Raw genomic sequence first — 24208 nt, 5'->3', positions numbered from 1 at the left:
AGTCATTTGCCCTTCTCCAAACCAATCATTATGGCCAGGGAAATGTGGAACACAGGTTAGTCAAATCTGGGTAGCATCCCTGGATCTACTTGATGACGGGATCAAGTGCTATAGTGGGTGGTTGAGAGATCATCCCAATATAGACCCATAGACTAAGACTGGGGAAAAGATAGTTTTCTAAAGGGATGCTAGACAAACTGGAATTTCATGTTTCCAAGTCACACAAACACTACAACCATCAGCAACCTATCATTTTGAATAGAACAAACAAGTCTTTAGAGTATTTTAGAAACAATAGCTCTTGGATCCTTAAACAGTCCTATAAAATAGGTAAGGACTATTATGTTTTATCAATAAGGAAACTCAGTAAGGAGTTGAGCTAGGTTTGAAATCCATGTCTTTTGACTCCTAGTGCAGTACGTCATATACATTTAAAGAGCTTCATTTTATTAATGGATGTAAAGAGGTAAAACATTGCCTGAAATAAGAGGGTACTGCCTGTGAAAGCACAAATACCATCTATCTCTTTTGATTACAGAAACAGGTTGGCAATACCCATTAGTCATTCTGAACCCATTTTACTTGTAATGTAATAAGCACTGCCCCACCATTTTCACTTTCCCAACTCAAGAGTGTTGCGAGATTAGGGCCAGGCAACCTATTTACTGGAAGAGTAGAGCAGGAAATTTTCTGCATAAATGGCAGGAAAAACTAGCTATGGGTGCCTGCGCATGCTCTGTTCCCTAGGCTGAAGCATGATCCTTCTCTTATAGTTCAAGGCTCAGCTCAGGTGACCCTGGATTCAGTAACTTTCCCTGACACTTTCCCAATCCACCTCCTCTCACTCTGGTGGCCCCTTCAGTGTTCCCATAAAGCCCGTGACACTGCTCCAAGAGCATTCTTCCCACCATCCTGTAATCATCAGTGTTCATCTATTCCTCCACACCAGCCTGCAAACTCACTGAGCATAAGGATTCTGACTTATTTTTCCCAATCTCTAGCACCTAGTACAGGATTTGTCAAATAGTAGTCCTCCAACAAATGAGTCTTTTATAAGCAAATGACCCTCAAGTACTTTGGCTCAGAGAGGCATCCAAGCTTTTTGGCTTTGCTGACTTTCATGGATCTAACTTGAGGGCTTCATAGCACTGAACCTCAGTTTATCCCTGACCTCTGAGGAAAATGCCTCATAGAGGAAAGCAAGAGCGGAAGGAGCAGGGCTGAAGCCTGTTGTTTCCCTACACATTCAGTGGTCACGTCCAGTAATTTCTCCTCTACTATCTTCCTTGTACATTTTGGGCACCAGTTGGAACAGGTTACATAAGTAAATCAAAAGCCTCTTTTTGCATACCAGCTTTTTTTTCTGTAGCACTTCAGTTTCACTTAAAACAGAGCTACGTGTGTGTGTGCACGTGCATGTGTGTGTTTGTGTGTATAATAGGTGTGAAAATGGTTTCAATAATAGAAAACATATGGTTGAACAAATACAAGTAACTTCCATATTGCAATACACAAGTGGATCTTAGGAGTGGTCCTGTAAATCTGTAGGAGTAAATTTTGTTTAGTAATTTCTTCTGATTTCTAAAATATTAATTTTATATACATTTGTAAAAGGGAAATCATCACTTTGGAATCTCTGATCAAAGGTTAACTACTCTTTGAAAATGAAATACTCTCTTTAGACTCTCTGGAATGAAACCCTTCCCTATTGTACATGTACACACACATACACACATACATAGAACAGGCTGCATACTGTTTCTGCTGACTGCCTTCAGATGGGCCGGTCTGTGTGTTCATCTTGATACGACTCAGTCCACCTATTTGAAATCTGACCTTAACTTTTTCAGGCACCAGTTCCTTTGTAATTTTTATTTAATGGTAAATATAATACAACAGAACACAATGCAGAAAATCATATGTAATACCAGTATCTTAACAGAACAGGTGCAATCTTTTTCAAATATTCTTTGTCTTTTTATGTGTTTTTAAGTGCATATAATCATAATGAATACATTTGCAACTTGCTTTTTTTTTTTTTTAAACAACACAATTCTTTAAAAACTCAGACTTGCCTTTAGAAGAGTGGATATATGTAATACTACATATACAATATTTTCATTGGTAGTGTAGGAGTATGATAACTGATGGTATCATCAATGACTTTAAAATTGCTGGCTGCATCATCAATGACTTTAAAATTGCTGGCTGCATTTGGACATCTGCAATAACCCCTAAATTGTTTTTACTCTCATGAAGGAAAAACGAATTTTGCAAAACAGACAAGCAAAGAGAAAGGGGTCTTCTCCATCAGCCGTGAGGTCTTACTTGCTCAAGCTACACTTGTCAACTACGTTATGTCAGGTTTCATGATTGAAATCTCTTGTGGTTAAGTCTGGTGTTGACCTAGGTAATATTTACTTTTCAAGACTTACATAACTTGCTATTTCATTCAGAGTTCAGTATTTACTTTCCCTGTGAACTTTTCATGGAAAATAATGATCTCAACAGCAGGAAAACAGTGTGTTCTTCTTTCCCCCCCCTTTGGCTCACAGAGTCTCAACATTAGAGACTTATTCTTAAATTTGGCACGTTTTATAGAGACACATTGGGAAGGCTGAAAGTTTTTTACATATACTCTTCACTACTGTCCACCATAAATCTCACTAGGGACTGCGCACTCCTTGCTTACCAGTCTCCCTCGGTAAACTGGTGAGAGGTGACCCTCAACGTTTTTACTTTTTATTTGCTGAAGCAGGATCAATGACAATGACTTCTTTTGTCATGTGGTAGGCAGTTAGATATGCAGAGCTTTTAGAAATAGTGCAGACTGGGAGACTGGAATGTAGTTACCAAGTGTGCCAATGAACATGAGATTTTTTTGCTTGATTTTTAAGCTAAGGCTGACTTACTCTCCTGACATTTAAGGGCCTCCTCTCCAATTCCCAGTCATCAGTAAAGGATGTGTACACGGAATGACAATATTAGAGCAAAAACAACCTGCAAGTAAATCGGATGCATGAGTCTATGTATCTTGCAAGGAAATCTTTTGCACTTAATCACAACATGGCTCTTCTCAATACTATGGAGAACAGAATTGATTCAGAATGTTTTCAAGCCTGAACGTAAACAATATTGTTGCCTTTTGGGTTTCAGCACCTCCTTATTCATCCCTATTTTTTTCTTTTATGGGAAGAGTGGTGGTGAGGTGTGTGAAGATGATAGAACGTGCCCCAGAAACTGAACCAAGAAGAGGCGCCTGTCATATCGGGGGTACCTAGATTCCTGTGAAAGGAAGCCCAGCTGAAGGAGCAGAGTCACCACTTTATTTTAAACACAAAACATGGCACATGTTGGTGCTCTCTCTCTCCATTAATGGAGCCTCGTGAGGATGGGCTGCATGGAAGTTTGAGACCCTGTTGCTGAATCCTCGGGCCTGATGGTCTATCACTGAAGACAAGACTTCCACAGAATCACACTAAACATTAACCTAAGCCATCAGAAGCCGTTAACTCCCGTGACACTAAATTTCAGCGAAACCTTCGGGACCCACCCCCTCACTCCCTCTCGCCTAAACGCTGGGTCAACCCCACGAACTGGCGGTGGCAAGGCCCTGGGCACCGGTGAAGTTCTCCGGGCAGCGCCGATCGGCGATCTTCTCTTCTTTCGCGCTCAGACGGCGGAGGCAGCAGGACGCTTTCGGGCTGCTGGAGCCGGCGGCGGCGAGAGGCCGGAGCCCGGGCGGCCGGGCGGGGTGGGGGAGGGGCGGCGGCAGCGGGGCCGGGAGCGTGCGCGCGCACCTTACACTCCGCCGCCCGGGGACGCCCACTGGCGAGTCGGGGCCGGTAGGCCGGCACGGGCCCCGTCGCCCCCGCCCTCCGGTTCCTCTCCGGCGTGAGCCCAACGGGTGTCGGCCCAGCAGCTGCTGCGCTCACCAGGCCTGGGGAGGCAGGGTACCGGGACCGGGCCGCAGCCCCGCGCGGCGTGGGTGCGCTGCCTCTTCGGCAGCCGCCGCCAGAGCGAGCAGCTGCGAGCCACCGGAGGCGGCGCGAAAGAGGCCCCCGCGGCCGGGCAGGAAGGAGACGCGGACGACCTCTGCCTGCCCGAGGCGCGGCTGCTCCCGCGCGCCCCGGGCCTCCTGCCGCTCCAGGGCTGAGTGAGGAATGAGCCAGCGCCTGCCCTGGGCTCTCGGAGCGTGGGCCGCGGCTCGGCTTCTTAGGCGCGGGGGCTCGGCCACTGCGGCCGACGGCCTAGCTCGGAGAGCACGCGCCGAGGTTCACTGAACCGGCCGCGGAGAGGAGGAGGAGGAGGAGGTGGCGGAGGAGGAGCTCGGCGGGGGCGGCCGCCGCGCTTCCCCTCCCCTGGTACACGCCAGGGCTTCTCAGTGGCCGCTGGAGCAGGAAGTTCCGCTCCCTGACAGACTCGTGCGGTAGCAACAGCGGCGGCGGCCGCGGCGGCTGGCCGGGCTCAGGTATTTCGGACGCGATTGCCCTTCGCGCCACCCGTCGAGTGGGCAGCCTCAGAACTCAGCCGGGCGCCGGGCTCCTGCCAGGCAGCGCCGGGAAGCGCGGGCGGCCGAGAACTCCTTCCTGCTACTTCGCCCAGCGCCCCTGCTTCGGCTTCCCAGCGAGGTGGGAGACCTTCCTCCCTGTTTGCAGACGTCCGTGGGAGACCCTTATATTTTTCACCGCTAAGGTTAAGAGATTCTGGAATAGAAGCGTCGGAGGAGATCAAGTGAACCTTCTACAACTCCTCGGATGTCGCCAGGCTCCCTTTCGGGGCGGAAGACTACGTTTGAGCATCTCACCGAGGTGCAGGAATGGAAGAACCCACCTTGCAGCTTTTCTGCAGTGTGGCTTGCCTGATCTACCCCTGGGAATGAAGAGGAGGCTTGTAATAACCCAGTGCAGTACAGATGTTAAAGAGGATATCGCAGAACCTAAACTTGTGATCGTTTGGAGGAGGTCACACACGTTTCTGAGTGGAAATGGACGGGCGTGAACGACGTGCCCTCTTAAAAAGCACAACAATCCTTTAAGAGGAGCGAAATTGAGTTTTCCCATTTCGGCCAAGATTTTGAAGACAGTTCAATGTATTGTACATTTGACATAAGATGAGAACTTTCTAAAGTATTCTCTCCGAGAGCGTAAACGATGACTACCCCAGCCCTGCTGCCCCTCTCTGGACGTAGGATACCACCTCTGAACTTGGGGCCGCCCTCCTTCCCACATCACAGGGCTACCTTGAGACTTTCTGAGAAGTTTATTCTTCTCCTTATTCTTAGTGCCTTCATCACCCTGTGTTTTGGGGCATTCTTTTTCCTTCCAGACTCTTCAAAACACAAACGCTTTGATTTGGGTTTAGAAGATGTGTTAATTCCACATGTAGATGCCGGTAAAGGGGCTAAAAACCCTGGAGTCTTCCTGATCCATGGACCCGATGAACATAGACACAGGTTTGTTTATTTCAGAAGTTCTGGTACTAACATTTGGCAGAGCAAGGTACGGTGATTGGATCGAATCTGTCTTTTTTTTTCTCCTTGCAGTAAAATGTAATTTTCCGAGTCGTAGGAATTGTATTGTTACTTCAACACAGGCTGAATAAAACCATAGACTGGAGGGACTCATAGAGTCCTATCTAAGTCGTTCTTCTCTTTGGTTTTATATAAGAAAAACATTTGCGTTCAGAGTTGTGTCTAATGTGGACATCTGGGAAGGGAGGTACGAAAACTTAACCTAAAGAAATGGTGACATAAGCTGTGCCTGCATTTATTAAGAACGTGTGGCAGTCAGTCATTTGTGCCACCATGTGAAATCAAAGCATTGAACCTTGACAGCTCTTTTGGGTTTGCTCTCCCAGAGGGCTCTCGTTTTCTGGCTTGTAGTTGAAGCTTAGTAGTGAATCTTAGCCTTTTAGGATGACAAACGTGGGCAGAATATACCTGTCATTTCTTAACGTGAAAATATCCTGGTTTTTGTTCTTTTTTTGGGGATGTGTGTTGGTGCTCTATATGAAATCAGTTAAAAGGTATCGAATCCTAAGTTATTGCACTTTGTGAGGCTTGTAGACAAGACTGACTTTTGTAAAATTTAATTTTGCTCTCTCTTTTAATGTAATAGATGGACTGTGTCAAGCAGCTGTTAGAATTTGGTTGATTAAGGGGTTCACATTCTTTCAGATCACTAAATCTAAAGTGAGCTCTGGGGAGAGCATAGCCAAACTAGGATAAAATGGGAGCGTTAGTTACAATTTTCATAATTTTTATATTTGTACTCAAAAGAAGAGTTTGGGAAAGTAGTTGACTTTTCTTAAACCTGCCATCTTTTCCTTGTTTCTTAAAATAATTCTTGAGTATGTGGGAAAAAAATCATATGCTTGAATTCAGTTCCCATCTGATGATAGTTTTAACTTTTTGTCAAGCACCGAAAAAGCTTAGGTTCACATGTGAGCCTACATTAAGTATTTGGGAAAATGCACTGTTTTATGAGAACTGGTTTTTCTTTTTTTCTCAACCTAGTTAATTCATTACTTGTGTGATGGTTCTTTGACTTTTGGGTGAACTTTATGGAGTAGTTGTTAATTTGGAATTTTTCCCATTTTCAACTACTGTACTGGATTTCTTTCTTTAATTTTATCCTGTGTTTGTTGTGACTTTAAGAATAAACACTAACATGATCTGTGAAATATGTTATTGAAAAATTAACAGTGAAAGTAGTTTTCCTTGAAAATCTTATTTCCCATGATATTTGTATAACCTATGAAATATATTGAGAAAATGTGTTAAGGCTGTTTTTAGAGCTGTTTCACAGCACTCACACATTAACATTACTTAGCTCTATTATTAATAGTATCTGTCATGTACTAAGCAGTTTAAAAAACACATTTTGCATGGTCTAAAAGATTAAAATATGACCACATTTTAGTTGAAAAACATTTACACAAAAATTCTCAGTAAATGGAGTTAAAATATGAAATTTGAATGAAAATACAGATATGTGCCTTTCATTCACATTTTTAATAGTCTGTATAAATAGTGTAAACAAGAATTCTTAAATTTATAAAGCCCTTGGATATATATGCATATGTATTTAGCTATCTAAAACTACTGGGTTCCTGAGTTTGGAATGAGAGATTGGTTATTTTTCTGATAGCAAGGAGTGGTTTGTGAGCCATGCCCTGAGTTTTGGCTAGTAAGAGTCTGGATGGCAAGAGATACGTGTGAGTCTGGATAGATTCTAATGCAGTTTTTGGAATCTGTTCGGTTCCTGAGTTTTGGAAAACGAGAATTCAAATAGAGTTCAGGTAGCAAAGGATCCTTGTATTATCTCTTTATATTTCTGTGGTTATATCAGTTTACATTTGTTTTAGCGTATTATTTGCTGTTGTTTACTGTATCAGAAAAGAGTCTGTAGTAATAAACTTTCTTTTACTTTGAGCAAAGAAATACATTTTAAATTAAGTGTATGTTTCAAATGTGGAAACAAAATATCAAATGTATAAACATTAACTTATTTAAAAATAACTCAAAAAAATAGCATTTTTACAGTTGGTACTAAGATCCTACGTATTTTGGGTATGGGTCAGACCTTACCTAATTTAGAAAAAACAAATTGTCAGTTTATCTTAATTTAGTGTGTGTGCGTGTAAGGGTACGGGATAGAGAGCTGAGGAATGTTACTTTAACTGATAAATAATGGAAAATAAGTCATGGCCACGATTTCTTATTTGCAGTACTTAAGAGATACTTGTTAGTATTTCTTTATTAATAGATTAGTGTAATAATTTGGTGTTTAAGTTCTGGAGTCAGACAGTATAGATTCATACCCTAGTTTGCCACTGATTAGATTTATGATACTGAGAAATTTTGAAACTGTGTTGTTTCCTTTGTATGCTAGTGGCATGTATCTACTGTACAGATTGTTTTATTGAAAGAGATAGTACATGCAAAGCACTTAACATGGTTCCTGACATTTAGTAAATGATCAATAAATGTTTATTATCATCATCAGTGATTATAATTGTAATGGAATATTTTTATTTGGAACCTACTTTCCTTTAAATACTGTATATTTTCTGAAAAGTTGGGCACAGTTTGATTAATATTTAAATGTATATACTAGAATCTTACTGTCTAAAGGAACATTTTATAACTGGTTGGCAACAAATGTGTGCCTACTGTGGCAGGCCCTGCTTTTATGGAACTTTCCATCTAGGGAGAGATGATGGGCATTAAATAAATAATTTTGATTTTGAGGTGTGATGAATGTTATGAAGTTGTACTCAGTGCTGTCAGAGCATGTAATGAGTGACTTGGTCTATGGAGTTTGGGGTGGAGGGGCAGTGGCAATAAGGAAGACTTCATTGAGGAAGTGTGCCTCAGAAACATAGAATGAGTAGGAGACCACTTAGTGAAGTGGAATTGGAGGTTGAGGGGAGTTATGGTCAAAGCGGAAGACACAACATGTGTGAGAGCCCTAAGGCAAAAAAGCTTGGCATCACTGAGGATCTGAGAAATGTTAAGTATGGCTGTTGCAGAGTGTATGGGTCTAGGTGATGAGACTAGATGAGAGGTCAGGTTTGGCCTGCTTACAAGTTTTTTGTCCTCCTCCTTGTTGTTACAAAAGTTCGAATTAGTTGTCAGCATTCACAGTTCGGGAGATTTCATGTAGAAGTCTGGATTTCTGATTTCTCTTGAAAAATTAGAGGTTATTATCCAATGTATTTTCAGATGGTAATATTCAAGCCACAATCTAGTAGCGGCTGCTCCCTCTAGAGGGGGCATGTGCCACTCAGAGTGCGAAATAAGTAAATATAAATGAATCGATATTTAACCTGGTTGTTGTTGAGTTTGCAAATTCTAGTCAGGATTCTAGACAGTTTGTAGTTAAGTATTTTGGTCTTTATCATAAATACTAAGAGAAGTTATTGAAGGATTGTAATAAAAGCAAGAGAATGACATGATCACTTTAAACTAAAAAAAATTAATCACTTTGGTTGCAGTGATTACTTACTGGATGGTGAGAAGCAGGAGGATAACAAGTTAAGAGGAGGTCTGGGTCACAGAGGATATATTGGCTTAGACGACAGTGGTGATAGTGGAGAATGAGATAAATTAGTGGAGAAAGGTGGTTGATTCAAGAGGGGTTAAACTATTAAGTTTCACAGAAAATGGTGGTTGGTTAAATATGGGGCTAAAGTAGAAAGAAAAGAGAGTCCAAGATAAATTCTAGGTTTCTGGGTGACATGGCCATGGATTAGTAAGAAATATATACTATATTTAATTAATGCTTTAATTTATATTAGTGGTATTACATGAATTTAGTATATTTTCATGAGGAAACCAATATATTCCTTTCTATTAAGTAGTTCATAAATAATCCAGAATTTTCAAGCACTATAGATACACTTTATAGATAAGGACATATTAAATGTGTAGTTTGGTTTTAATTATGGTTATTTATAGTATCTATGATTTTGCAGTACCCAAAACCAGAAGTTGTTATAATATACATGTTGTTATATGCTGATATACATAAAGTAATATACATAAGGTATACTTTGTGTACATAATAGATCTCAAGAATTAAAAACTTTTTTTAAAAACTGACATCTATTTTATATAATGGCATTATATAAATGGGCTTTGTGAGTTAAAAAAAAAAAAAAGAAAAACCCAGCTTATGAGCTGTTTATTTGAATAGCTAATAAGTTTCACCCTCCAGTGAGAATTTTGTTAGTCTGAATTGAATACTTGAGGGTCAGGTATATGTCTACCTTTGATAGTTTCCTCAAAGGGGAAGAATATAAGCATTGGAGTTATAAATAAGGCTGTATCTTAATTCTACTAACTAGCTGTGTGACATTGTGCTAGACGTAATCACTCAAACCTGTGCGCTGTCCAATACCACAGCCACTAGTTGTATATGACTCTTGCACTTAAAATGTGGCTAATCCAGGCTGCAGTGTGCTTTAGTGAGTTTCTCAAGTTCTTCATGTCATGATTTGTGTTTTTTTGCTTGATTCAGTTTTATTACAAGGGTAGAGATTTCAGATCTCACTATTGCAATTTTAATTTTCTTGTCATCTTTCTTTGTCTCATCCCTCTTCTAGACATTTTTTTTTCTCTATACTGTTTTTTATTTGGGGCCTTCTGCTCCAATGTGGGCAACGTCACATTGTTTTATCCTCTAATAAGTCCGCTGGATGTTCCATTTCCCTTATAAATTGCTCATGATTCTTTTTCCCACTTCCGTTTACTCAGACATGAATTATTGTGAGGTCTGTTTATATTTGACATTTGTCAACAACAGACTGGTGTAGATGCCTTTGCTGCATTTCTTTTTGGTCCACTCGTATACTGAATGAATACCCTTTTCATCTTTGTAGTTGGAGAGAACAAATTGATCTATACAGCTCTCAGTCTAGTTTCCTCTGTTATAATGGTAGCCTCTTCAGTAGTCTCAACTGTTTTGGTGCTAGAATAGGGTTTTGTGTAATTCCCAAACTCAGGGTACATTTAGAAGTGTGGACAGTCTCTGAGATTCTTTTTGTCTTGCCTCTTATCACACAGAATGCAGTTGCTCATCAAACTTCACTCGCACAAATACTCCAAGAGTTGCTCTTCTGACAAAATGTAGCTAAAAAGGTAAGAATTAGGAAGGAACTGTGTGGAAAGGGAGATTGAACTGCATGGAGGTCTCTGTCCCATTTTCTCATCGAGACAGAACATTCGGTCCTTGAGATAGGGTACAATTGGGATAAGGTAATAGTTTGGACATTTTTTGTTTCATGAAGTAAGGCGTTGTTCTGGAAAATCTAGATTTTTTTTTTTTAGTAAGTTCTTTCAGATTCTGACAGTAGCTTCGTGATGGCTCTTATTTTTTTTGACAGTCTGAGTTTTCATCATTTTCTGTGCCTTTCACAGATACAGTAATTTAGAAGAGGCTGTATATTCTGGGGCGGCTTATCAGATAACATTTTGTATACGCTTGTTTAAAGTCTGATTTTGATTTGAAACAAAATAACAGTGACTTTGCTTTTATTAGTTCAGCATTATAAAGTCACTGAATATCTCAGTATGTTTCATTCTTCTCAGAAATGAGGAGTATTATTATGGCATAGTTAAAATGCAGAATGCCAAAGTGTGAGTCCTGATTTTCATGTAGGTCAGTGAGGGTTGGACATTTCAGGAGGTGACATAATGTGTAATGTCCATAATAAGTGAAAAGTATTTATTGGATGTAGTTAAATGTTTCAGGGAATTCAAAATGGTTCAAGTACTAGTTTATTTGCTCTAAAAGCTATAATACTTTTACACAGTTTCTCTTGGGTTTTATAAGATTTTCAGGGCTATGAAATATTTATTTTCTCTTGTTAATACTTCTTTTGGGCTTTCTTGATAAAATGTCAAATTCACAATCTCAGAATATTCCTCCAATATTATAATGGGTTTATATAGATTTAGTCTCTATAATATGTAGTTTGAGATTTTGTTTTCTACCATCGCTGTTTACTGTAAATGTTTGCTTGAATTACTTTGAGTTTTTTCACTTAATGTTATTTCTAATAGTGTTTCCTGATCTTCAGGTTCTTGTTAGTATTTTACTTGTTAACAGCTGAGGGTAGCCCACATCCACATGTCTTAGTCAATTTTTTTGTTGTTAGAATACCACAGACTGGTTAATTTATAAACAATAGAAATGTATTTGGCTCATGGTTCAGGAGATTGAGAAGTCCAAGAGCATGACACTGGCATCTATTTGATGAAGACCTTGCTGTGTCATCCCATGGAGAAAGGTGGAATGGCAAGAGAGTGAGTGAGAGAGAGCAAGAGGGAAGTGGGCAGAAATCATCCTTTTATCAGGAACCCACTCCTGTGACAGTGGCATTAATTCATGAGGGCTCTGCCCCTAGGACATAATCACCTCTTAAAGGTCTTACCCCTCACCACTGTTGACACTGTTGCGTGGGGATTAAGTGTCCAACACATGAACTTTGAGGAAGACACATTCAAACCGTAACGTCACGTATAGACTTGCTCTCTTACCTCCCCTGTCATTAGGTAGTTTTTCTTTTTTCTTAATCTTTCTCACGTATTGTTCATGATTGCATAAAGTGTTTTACAATCATTTGCTTATGTATCTGTCTCTTTCAATAGAAGATGTACTCCTTGAGAACAAATTACTATATTTTATTTATGTTTGTGTCTCCAGTGTTTGAAGTACATTTGGTCCTTAATAAAATTATATGCCTGTTGAATGAATGTTGTCCATGGCAAGGTAACAAATTCCATGAGAGAAAATATAAACAAAATACCAGGAAGTGTTGAGAAATAAGATGCGAAAGCAGAGGGAATGATGTCTTAAAGTGAGAATACGTTCTTTAATAAAGGCCCTTTATAAAAAATAATAAGATTAGGAATAATTTGTGTTTTCCGTATTTAGAACATACTCTTTTAAATGTATCTAAAATATTTTGCATGCCCCCACATGGAAGTTTTTCTTATTTAGGAAAAAAGGAAGAAAATAATAGAGAATATATGATGAGTGTTTTCGTATATTTTCTTTAATCTTTATGTCAGATTTGTAAGTTAGGTATTAATAATTTTTTTTTTTTTTTTTTTTTTGAGACAGGGTCTCATTCTGTGGTCCAGGCTGGAGTGCAGTGGCACAATTATAGTTCACTATAGTCTCAAACTCCTATGCTGAAGTGATCCTCCTGTCCCAGCCTTCTGAGTAGCTGAAACTATGGGCATGAGTTGGGACTACAGGTGTAAGCAACTACGCTAGGCTAAATTTTAATTTTTGTAGAGATGGGGTCTTACTTGTTGCCCAGGCAGGTCTCAAACTCCTGCGTTTAAGCAATCCTTTTACCTTGGCCTCCCAAAGTGTTGGGATTACAGGTGTTAGCCACTGCACCCAAACGAATCTTGTTTTTACAGATATGGATACTTTCAAATGGAGCTCATGCTTAAGATTGGAAAGTTGGTAACGCAGAAGCTAAGTATCTTCTAGAAATCAGTAGTACATGGTAAACATTAATTGATTTTTTTTTTTAAGTGAAAGCAAGTTTATTAGAGGAGGAAAGAAACAAAGGATGGGCTACTCCATAGACAGAGCAGCCAATTTATTTTTAACTGGGCAAATGTTTTGTTTACTATTGTTTGAAAATTATAGAAATATTTAACTTATATAGGAGGCAGAGGTGGGAGGATTGATTGCTTGAGGCCAGGAGACTAGCCTGGGCAGCATAGTGAGACCCTGTCACTGCACACGCTTGCACACGCACACACATGCACACAGCTGGGCATGGTGGTTGGTGCCTGCCTTTAGTCAGAGGCTGAGGTGGGAGGATCACTTGAGCCCAGGAGTTCGAGGCTGCAGTTAGCTATGATTGTGTCCCTGCATTCCAGCCTGGGAGACAGAGACTCTGCCTCTTTAAAAAAAATTAACTTCTGGTTTGGGCTGACTCCACATATTTCTTGGATAGGAAAATCATATTGCTACTTTTATTTTCCCTAGTTGTGCAAATTCTGTCAGAAAAGTTTATTTTCACTGCTGTTGAATTTTTGCTAGAACTTTATTCCTGTCAGAACATGGTTGTAATGAAGTCTGCACTGGAGTTTTATTTTCAGATTGGGTATTAGGATTTGTCATTAAAAAAAATCTCCTTCAAAGAGGAGTCTTTCCAAATATCTGTTTTTGAATTTAATATAGACCATAAGGAAGACTTCATTATATATTAGAAAGAACATTGGACTCAGTGTTAAGAGACAGGGGCTTTAGTTTCACCATTGTCCTTAGTTGTTGAAGTATATTTAGATAAGCTATTCAATTTCTCTGTGCCTTGATGTTCTTATTTATGAAATGAGGGAATTGATTGAATCTTTAAAGATTTTTTTTCTAGCTCATGCATATGAAATACAAGTAATTTTATGAAGTAGGGAACTGAAGAGTGTGCAGTAATTTAGTTCATACGTCTCAAATATTACAAAGATAAAATGGATTCTACTAAAGGAATTAGTCTTTTTTGTATATAAAAATTAGTTTAAAATCACTTTAGAAATGACTAAAATTTATTTACATCATAATATGATTATTTACATAATGAAATCTATACCAATTTAAAATGTGAAAATGAATGAAATGACTTTTATACATTATTGTTTCTCATTAGTTTAAAAGTATAGTTTATTGAGCATTTTACATGCCAGCCTGAAAGTAGTGGGTATATTTACAAAATTGTTTTCGGGTGTCATTTCTTGAGCCCAGTTATCAATTACACATCCTCACCTGTTACCTAAGACTTTAGGATAGATTCTGTGGAAAACAGTCCTTGACTGAGGCCTCAGACCCTTTGAAGGCTGTTACTACTCCTGTGGCGCAATTTTCTTTGATTTAAGGCGATAATTTCCTTTTTTAAAAAATGTTATTTTATTTTTATTTTTTAACAAAACACACCTGTCATGGGAAGGACTATAATTTTCTAACCTTAATATTGAGAGCTACCACTGAAAGTGTTCTCTCCTGTTCTCCATATCTTAAGAACAACTTTTGGTACAAGTTATACAAGTAGTTTTTTTTTTTAAAAAGAGGAAATTAAGTAATCTGGAGATTACAAAGAACAATGCAGGTGTTGTGTTTCCTTTTGACTTTTTAAAATGATCAACCTATTACGTATATCTCTTGGCCTCCCCTTAGTGATATTGCTGTTACCATTAAAAAATATTAGCCACAATCATTTATTCAGCAAGTGTTTTGAGTATTATGTACCAAGCATTTTGCTAAGTATTGGAGATTATTAGTGAATGTTACAGAAGATTAATTTTGTCTATTGAAAAATTAAGATCTTAGACTCACATCTTAATATTTTTCTTAAAGTGTATTATTGTGTTTGGAGCCAGATTCCAGGAGTCTTAGATATACCTTTCCACCTATGGGAGGTTCTGGTACAGGCATTTAGGTCATTGGCATTTTTAAAGAATTCAGATAAGTTACTGGTTTATCTTTCCCCATTTTTGTTTTTTTTTTTCTAAGATGTATTTAATACCATTAATTTATGGGTTTTTTTTTGTTTGTTTTGTTTTGAGATGGAGTCTCGCTCTGTTGCCCTGGCTGGAGTGCAGTGGCATGATCTCGGCTCACTGCAAGCTCCGCCTCCTGGGTTCAAGCCGTTCTCCTGCCTCAATCTCCCGAGTAGCTGGGACTACAGGTGCCTGCCACCACGCCCGGCTAATTTTTTGTATTTTTAGTATAGACGGGGTTTCACCGTGTTAACCAGGATGGTCTTGATCTCCTGACCTTGTGATCCACCCGCCTCGGCCTCCCAAAGTGCTGGGATTACAGGCGGGAGCCACTGCACCCGGCCCTAATTTATGTATTTCTAACATACGGTCTGGGTTATCTGGTATAAGGAAAATGGATGCGGCGGTCAAGAATAGATTGAGGCAGACATCCGGTCCAGCACGGCTCAGGAAGTTTGGAGTGCAGGGGTACAACTCTGCTTATTATGTAACCATGCCATGTGAGGCGTATTAGGTGATCACCCATGTGCGTTTGTACTTGGCTTGGAGCCACTGTTGTCTGTGAAAGGTATAATTACCCTGTTAACATGGTACAAAAGGCTCGTGCCAAGGCTCGCTCATCCCTAGAGAGAGAGAGAGAGAGAAAAGCCATGTTGATACTGTCTATGATTCCTCTAGTGTTTTTCCAACTACCTGCCACTCACCCGCCAACTCTCCTCAGACCTCAGTTAGAACCTGACATCTGGAAATAAGAGACAAATATTTTGAAGCTTTTTGATAAGGAATCAGGCTTTGGCATCTGGAAAGAATGCCTGACATTGTGTGAAGTTGAGATCTGGTACATTTGTATGTACAGTTGGCCCTCTGTATCCATAGGTTCCACATGTGCGGATTCAACCAACTGCAGGTTGAAAATATTCAGAAAAAATTTAAAAAGATGATTATGTTTGTACTGAACATGTACAGACTATTTTTTCTTGTCATTATTTCCTAAAGAATACAGTATAACCACTATTTACATAGCATTTATGTTATATTAGGTATTATAAGTAATCTAGAATTATTTTAAAGTATGGGAGAGGATGTACATGGGTTATATGCAAATACCACACTATTTTATATGAGACTTAAGTATTTGTGGGTTTTGGTTTCCAAAGGAGGTCCTGGAACCAATTCCTCATGGATATCAAGGAACAACTGTGTTTATATTTAGCCGTATATGCATATACATATTTACATATGGCTATATATGGTTATATCTGTATGTTATGTTATACATGACTTTTTTCCAATTGGCAGTCAGGTGGCATCTGATACAGAGTTTGTATGTGTTTGGTATATATCTGTTAAATATAATAAATGAGAATTATTTTTCTATTTGTGATGTCATTAATAAATATGTTTTCGTGACTAGATTTTTTCCCTCTACATAAGAAGGTGGTAACACCCTGGGTAAGGTGAACATTGAGCCTCTGGCTCCTTTTGAGTGCTGTTGGTATTAATGTAAATTAATGGAATTTTCATAAAGTGCAATTTACTTATATCAACTAATTTATAGTGCATATTCTTTGATGCAGCAATTCTTCTAGGGATTTATCCTTGGGAAATTCTCACATCAGTGCACAAAGAAATGTTCAAGAATGTCCCCTGAATCTATAACATGACATATTGTAAATGACCTAGATGTCTGTCAGCAGGGGATTAGTTAAATAAATGATATATCCTATCCCAATATTTACAAAGGGTTTTTTTGTTTTTGTTCATTTTGTTTTTGGTGCTGTGAATCTCTCTGGTTACTCCCAAAAGCACCACACTGTTTTAATTTAAAGGTTATTGGCTTACGCCTGTAATCCCAGCACTTTGGGAGGTCAAGGTGGGCGGATCACGAGGTCAGGAGATCGAGACCATCCTGGCTAACGTTGTGAAACCCCGTCTCTACTAAAGATACAAAAAAAATTAGCCGGGCGTGGTGGCAGTCGCCTGTAGTCCCAGCTACTCGGGAGGCTGAGGCAGGAGAATGGCGTGAACCCAGGAGGCAGAGCTTGCAGTGAGCCAAGATCACGCCACTGCACTCCAGGACCTGGGTGACAAGAGGGGTCTCCTGTCTAAAAAAAAAAAAAAAAAAAAAAAAAAAAAAAAAGTTATGTGTACATAAATCTTAATGGATAATATTGCTGAATGTCAGTGTAACTGCTAGTTAGCTTTGTCAAATCTTAACATTTTCTTATTTTAGCTGAAGATTACCCTTCTTGAGGTAAATTCCTAAACTGAGTTGAACATTGTCGTTCTCATTACATGGTTTTATATTTCCATAATGTGTATTTGTTGATAAAATTATATACAGTTTTTCATGTTTTTAAACATTATGTATCATTCTGCAAGTTGTTTTCCCCTTTGTGTTATCTTTACAATTTGATGTTTGGGCTCTGGTTCAATTATGTAATTATCCACCTATTCAATGATTAAACCTCAAGTTATTTGTATATTCCCCTGTTGATAGATTTTTAGTTTTTTGTTGTTGTGGTGGTGGTTGTTGCAGAAACATTCTGTACATATGTTCTTGGGCGCATGTGTTTTTTTCCAAGGTAAAAATTTAGAACTGTAATTACTGGGTTGTAGGGTATGTGTATGGTTGACTCTAAATTTTTTTGTTTATAGCCCCTGAAGTGGTTATTATACCAGTTTATACTTCCACCTGTGTCTTAACAAGCCATGATACTGTTAGACTTTAAAACTCTTTTCCAGCCTGACGTCAATTTGTTTGTACTTCCCTGATTACTAATGAAGTGAAATATGTATTTTTAACATATTTATTGGCTGTTTGAGTTTCTTAATCTTTGATGCTTGTTCAATTTTTTTTGCTAGTTTTCTTTTGGGTCATTGCCTTTTTCTTATTTATTTGTAGAAGTTATTTGCACATTCTGGATGAATTCTGTGTTAGTTAATATGCATTACATGTTTCCTCCTGTGAGTACCTTATTTTTATATTTGTTTATGATGTTTTTATTTTTACACAAGTTTGAAATTTTAATATATTTAAAATTGTTAATATTTTCGTCTATGGTCTCTACTCTGAAGTAACAGTTTCCTGTATTTTCACTTCTGGTAGTTGTAAAGTTTTGTTTTTCACACCTAGGGATTTAATCTACTTGTTGATTTTTGTGTATGATGAGGTGGGGACTGAGTTTATATTTTTCCATATGGGTATCCAGTTGTCCCTGTGTGACTTATTGAAGAGTCTGTTTTTTTTGTCATGGATTTGTAATGTCATTTCTGCAATATAAATTTTTTCATATATTCATAGATTTGTTTATGATTTTACTTGGCTCTTGTGTATATTTCTGTTGGAATAGTGTGCCATTTTGTTAAGTATAGCCTTTAGATACATCTTGACATTAGATGGTGTGGGCTTTTCTACCTTGTTCTTCAAAATTTTTTGCCCTTAATTCTAAACTCTTTCATAAGAATTTTTTTTTTTTTTTTAAATTCAGGTAAAGTTCATTTAACATAGAATTAATCATTTTAAAGTGAGCACTTAGTAGCATTTACAACGTTCACATGTTTGTGTAACCACCACCTCTATCTAGTTCAAAAACATTTTCGTTACTCCAAAAGGAAACTCTGTAACCATTAAGTGGTTACTCTCCACTCCCTTCTCCCTGCTTCCCCCCAGCCTCTGACAACCATCAATCTGCTTTTTCTATAGATTTACATGCTCTCCATATTTCACATAAATAGAATCATGCAATCTAAGACCTTTTTTGTCTAGGTTCTTTCACCTAGCATAATGTTTTTGAGGTTGATCACACTGTAACAGGTAACAGGTATTAGCACTTCATTTCTTTTTTATGGCTGAGTAATATGCCATTGTTTGTGTATATGTGATTTGTTTATACATTCATCTGCTGTTGGGCATTTGGGTTGTTTCTACCTTTTGGCTATTGTGAATAGTGTTGCTGTGAACATGTGTGTGCCTGTATTTGTTTTGAGTACCCGTTTTCAGTTATCTTGGTTATATACCTAGGAATGGAATTACTGGGTTGTATGATAATTTATGCGTAGCTTTTTGAGGAACCACCAGACATTTCTGTAGCAGCTGAAATGTTTTATGTTTCCACCAGCAATATAGAGGTTCTAATTTCTTTATATTCTCTCTAATATTTATTCATTAAAAAATTATATCCATCCTAGTGTGTGTGAAGTGATATCTAATGATGAATGAATGACTAATGATGAATAGGAATGAATAATAATGTTGAACACATTTTCAGGTGCTTGCAGACCATTTGCATTTTTGAAGGAATGTCTATCCAGGCTTTGTCCATCTTTTAAATTGGTGGTTATGTCCTTTGCACAGAAGTTTTTAATTTTGGAGAAGTCCAATTTATCTGTTTTCTTTTGTTGCTTGTGCTGTGGGTGTCATATCCAAGAATCAATTGCCAAATCCAGAGTCATGAAGATTTACCCCAGTTTTTTTCTTAAAATTTTTAAGAAGAGTTTATGGTTTTAACTCTTATTTAGGTTGTTGTCATGTTTAGTTAATTTTTGTGTATGGAGTGAGATAGAGGTCCAAATTAACTATTTTGTTAGTGGATATCTGTTTGTCACAGCATCATTTGTTGAAGAGACAGATTTTCCCCTATTGAATAATATTGGCACCTTTACTGAAAATCAATTGGCTATAGATGTATGGGTGTGTTTCTGGACATTCAGTTCTATTCCATTTATCTATGTGTGTCCTTATGCCAATATACACAGTCTTGCTTAATGTAGCTTTGTAGCAAGTTTTGAAATTGAAAAGTGTTCCATCTTTTTTATCTTTTTCAAAATCGCTTTGGCTATTTGGAGGCCACTGACGATTCCTTATGAATCTGAATATTGGCTTTTCAGTTTCTGCAAAAATGACTGTTGGAATTTTGGTAGAGATTACATTGAATCTGTAGATTGTTTTGGTACTATTATCATTTTAATAAGAGTAAGTCCTCCAACCATGACCACAGGATATCTTTCCATTTTTGAGGTCTTCTTTAATTTTTCAGCAATATTTATATCAGCGTACAAGTGTTTTACCTTCTTCATTAAATTTATTCCTAGGTATTTTGTTCTTTTGTATGGTATCAAAAATGCAATTGTTTTCTTAATTTTTTTGGGGGGGTTTTAAAATTTCTGGTGTATAGAAGCACAACTAATTTTTAGTGTTGATGTTATGCACTGCAATTTGCTAAATTCACTTATTAGCTCTAGTAGTCATTTTATGAATTCATCGGGATTTACTAGATGTAGGATCATGGCCATCTGTGAAATGAATTAAATTTACTTCTTCCTTTCCAATTTAGATGTCTTTTATTTCTTTTTCTTGCCTAATTGCTCTTGCTAGAACTTCCAGTACAGTTTCAAATAGTAGTGGTGAAAGTGGGCATCCTCGTCTTACTGCTTATCTTAGGGGCAGAGCTTTCTGTCTTTCACCATTGAGTATGATATTAGCTGTGAGTTTTTCATAAATGCCCTTTATGATATTGAGGAAATTCTCTTCTATTTTTAGTTTGAGCATATGTCCCTTCACTCTATTAATGTGATACAGTACATTCATTGGTCGATTTTCTTATGCCGAACCATCCCTGAATTTCTGGGATAAAGTCTACTTGCCTGTGCCTGTAATTCTTTTAATATGCTGTTGGATTCACTTTGCTAGTATTTTGAGGATTTTTGCATCACTATTTGTAAGATATATTAGTCTGTAGTTTTCTTGCGATGTCTAGCTTTGGTATCAAGATAATTTCTGGCCTCGTAGAATGAATTAGGAAATCCTTCCTCTTCTGTTGTTTTTAGAAAAGCTTGAGAAGGATTGCTGTTAATCCTTCTTTAAAGGTTTGGCAGAATTCACCAGTGAAGCTATTTGGTTCTGGGCTTTTCTTTTTTGGGTGGTTTTGGATTCCTGATTCAGTCTCCTTACCTGTCACAAATCTATTCAGATTGTCTTCTTGAGTTAGTTTTTTTAGTCTGTTTTCAGGAATTTGTAACTTCATGTAGATTATCTAATTTTGTGATGAATAATTGTTTATAATATTCTTTAAATTTTTTTTTTTTTTTTTTTTTTTAGCGTTGGGGGTCTGTGTTGCCCAGGCTGGAGTGCAGTGGTTATTCACAGGTGTGATCATGGTGCACTGTGCACTGCAGCCTTGAACTCCTGGCCTTAGGCTATCTTCCTGCCTCAGCCTCTTGAGTAGCTGGGACTACAGGTGCACACACCAGACAAACCGGGCCATAAAATTCTCTTTTAATCTTTTATATTTCTGTAAGGTCAGCCACAGTGTCACCACTTTTATTTGTGATTTTAGTTATTTGCATCTTATCTGTTTTTTTCTTTGTCATCTAACCAGAGGTTTGTCAATTTTGTTGATCTTGTCAAAGAACCAACTTTTGGTTTCCTTAGATTTTCTCTCTTGTTTTTCTATTCTCTGTTTTATCACCACTCTAATTTTTCATGTTTTTGTCTGTTCTTCAGGTTATGTCTTAGTTTGCACCTCTTTTTCTAATTCTTTAAGTTGTAAAGATTATTGATTTTAGATCTTTTAAACGTAGGTATTTACTACTATTAATTTTCCTCTGAGGATTGCTTTTGCTGCATCTCATAAGTTTTGGTATGTGTTTTTGTCTTCATTTATCTGTATTTTCTAATTTCCCATGTGATTTCTTTGACATATTGGATGTTTAAGTGTGTGTTGTTTAATATTCACATATTTAAGAGTTTTCATTTTCCTTCTATTATTAATATCTAACTTCATTTCATTGGGGTCAGAGAAGATACGTTGTATGATTTAATCTCTTTAAATTTATTGAGACTTATTTTGTGGCTCAAAATGTGGTCTGTCCTGGGGAATGTTTCATGTGCACTTGAGAAGAATGTGTATTCTTCTATTACTGGATAGGTGCTCTGCATATGTCAGTTAGTCTTCTCTTTCCTTATTGATCTTTCTAGATGTTTTAGCCATTATTGAAAATGAGGGTATTGAAGTTTCTGTTATTGTGACTTTGTCTGTTTCTCCCTTCATTTCTGACAATGATTTCTTCCTATATTTTGGGAGTTCTGTTGTTTAATGTATATGTTTATAGTTTTTATATGTTCTTAAATTGACTTCCATAAGTATTTTAGAATCAGGTTATCAAGATACCATCCTTGTGCCTTCAGGTTTCGCTTTAGTGCTTTCTGTTGGTGGAACCTAGTAGGAAACCATCTGACAAAAGAAAGATGTAATTTGCAGAGTCTAAGCCCTAGCATCATGAGCTTAGATGACTGAATTTAGAATTATATAGAAGAGTGGATTTGGGGTTGAAAATTTTGGTTTACTTACTGATGCTCTCTGGCTGTCTGAATTTTAGTGTATGAACTTTGATTAGGTCTTGATAAGCAGTCAGTGGAACAGTCTATGAGGGACCTCTTCCTTGTAGAATTGGAATTGAATAGCCAGCAGCTCACCTCAGACAAAATGGATGCCTGTTGGAATGGGCCATTTCTCAGTAGAGCCTTGCAGAGTTTTATGACTTGTGTAGTCTGAGGTTTTTGCCCCAGGTGGATGAGCAGGAGGGCATCTTTCCAGTAGTAACAGAGACAAGCTCTCTTAACCTGTGCTGGAGGATATACCAGTTCTTAACTCAGTCATGTGATAGACTTGCCAGGAGAAGAACCTATATAGGTGAGTTCCTTGCTAGGTTCCAGGTCTCTTCCTAGATTCCTGACAGTGCCTTCTGTCTGAATGTGTAATAGTAATTGTGGGCTGATTGCCTTCCTGCATTCCACTCTATTCTTATCTATAACATATTCAGAGTAACTTGGAGTTTTAATCATGTAGGTAGGATCCTTCTCTATTTTTCAGGGACGTTGTGATGGATTAGAGTTTTCTATTCTGTATTGTTTGACTTGCCTTAGCAAGAATTGAGGGGGCAGGGTGATGTGTTAAAGGCATGTGCTTAAGTTTTTATTCCCAGAATACTTTTCCATTTGTATTACAAATAATTACAGGAGAGGAATCCTGGATACAGAGAGTAGACAGCAATTGTAACACATGCAGTAAAGGTATTTATTGGAAGGATGTTAGGTTGCTTCAGAATTGACATAAAAGTCTGAAGAACTAGGCTTAGTAAATAGGCATTAAGTGAAACCAGATACATAGAACCACTGTCAGTGCTGCTGATTAATGAGCATTGGTTATGGCATTGCTACCTCTGGATACTGGATGTCTCTGCTTCCAGAGTGATTTCTTAAATTGAGTCCTTGTTTCTTTACAGGTATATAGTACCAGCCTTAGCATCTCATTGCTTACACATAGGTGATAGGCAATACCTTTGCTGCTAGATGTTAGGGAGATTAAGTATCTTAATTTTTTCTGGCTTCTGTAGGAAGAGGAGGGATTCTGCTACCATTATACTAATTAATTCCTGAATGTTTTGGCAGCTTAAGAAACATAAAGGAAACTGAAAGGAATCCTACATTTTATTACAGTGACTTGTAATAAAATAAGGGGATGAAGTTTTTATTTGTGCTGTGCTATTTAGAAATGTAGATATAAATAGACTTTCTAGACTCCATCCTTTTGGCACTTTCCGTTCAGGGGTTTAAAGTAGGGGTTGGTACTGTTCACCTGAGAGGGAGCTTGGAAACATGGGGACATTTTTTGGTTGTTAGAATGATGGGGATGAGGGCACTATTGCGTTTAATGAATGTGGGCCGGGTATGCTAAACATCCCATGGTGCCTTGGTGTTTCTGCACAATAAATAATTGAATTATCCTCCTCATAATGCCAGTAGTGCATTTAAGAAACACCAGGTTATATGGATCATTTTGATGAAGGACTAAAAGTTACTACTAGCTTCCTTTGCTTTACTGTCTACACCCTCTGGCTGATGATGATTTCTCATTTCATTGATTTGCTGTTTTCTTTCCTTAGTTCAAGGGACTTGATTCCTTTCAAGCTCCAAAAATTTTATTTTTAAAGTCTGGCTTTGGCTGGGCTCAGTGGCTTATCCCTATTATCTCAGCACTTTGGAGGGCCAAGGTAGGAGGATTGCTTGAGGCCAGAAATTGGAGACCAGCTTAGGCCACATAGCAAGACCCTGTCTCTAGAAAAAAATAAAAAAATTAGCCAGATGTGATGGCACACACCTATATTTTCATGTACTCGGGAGGC

At 38.0% G+C, this 24208-nt stretch overlaps 1 protein-coding gene across 4 annotated transcripts in view; it reads left to right on the top strand.

The window, feature by feature from the left end:
• Positions 1-4507: 4507 nt before the first annotated feature.
• The window catches only part of LOC105479101 (mannosidase alpha class 1A member 2), a 168703-nt gene continuing 149002 nt past the window's right edge, over positions 4508-24208 (top strand). For 2 of the 4 annotated variants that reach the window (XM_071092275.1, XM_011736914.3), the window contains exon 1: positions 4508-5455. In XM_071092275.1, coding sequence (XP_070948376.1) covers positions 5154-5455 — 302 coding nt within the window. In that variant the 5' untranslated portion in view covers positions 4508-5153. Of the gene's footprint in view, positions 5456-9942; positions 10646-24208 lie in introns of those variants that run through there. The other 2 variants (XM_011736913.3, XM_071092678.1) reach the window with 2 other exon arrangements.

The sequence above is a fragment of the Macaca nemestrina genome, chromosome 1 (genome assembly GCF_043159975.1).
Source record: "Macaca nemestrina isolate mMacNem1 chromosome 1, mMacNem.hap1, whole genome shotgun sequence".
In the NCBI taxonomy this organism is placed as follows: Eukaryota; Metazoa; Chordata; class Mammalia; order Primates; family Cercopithecidae; genus Macaca; species Macaca nemestrina.
Note: the sequence above shows the minus strand (reverse complement) of the source record. Positions and strands in the feature narration are given on the sequence as shown.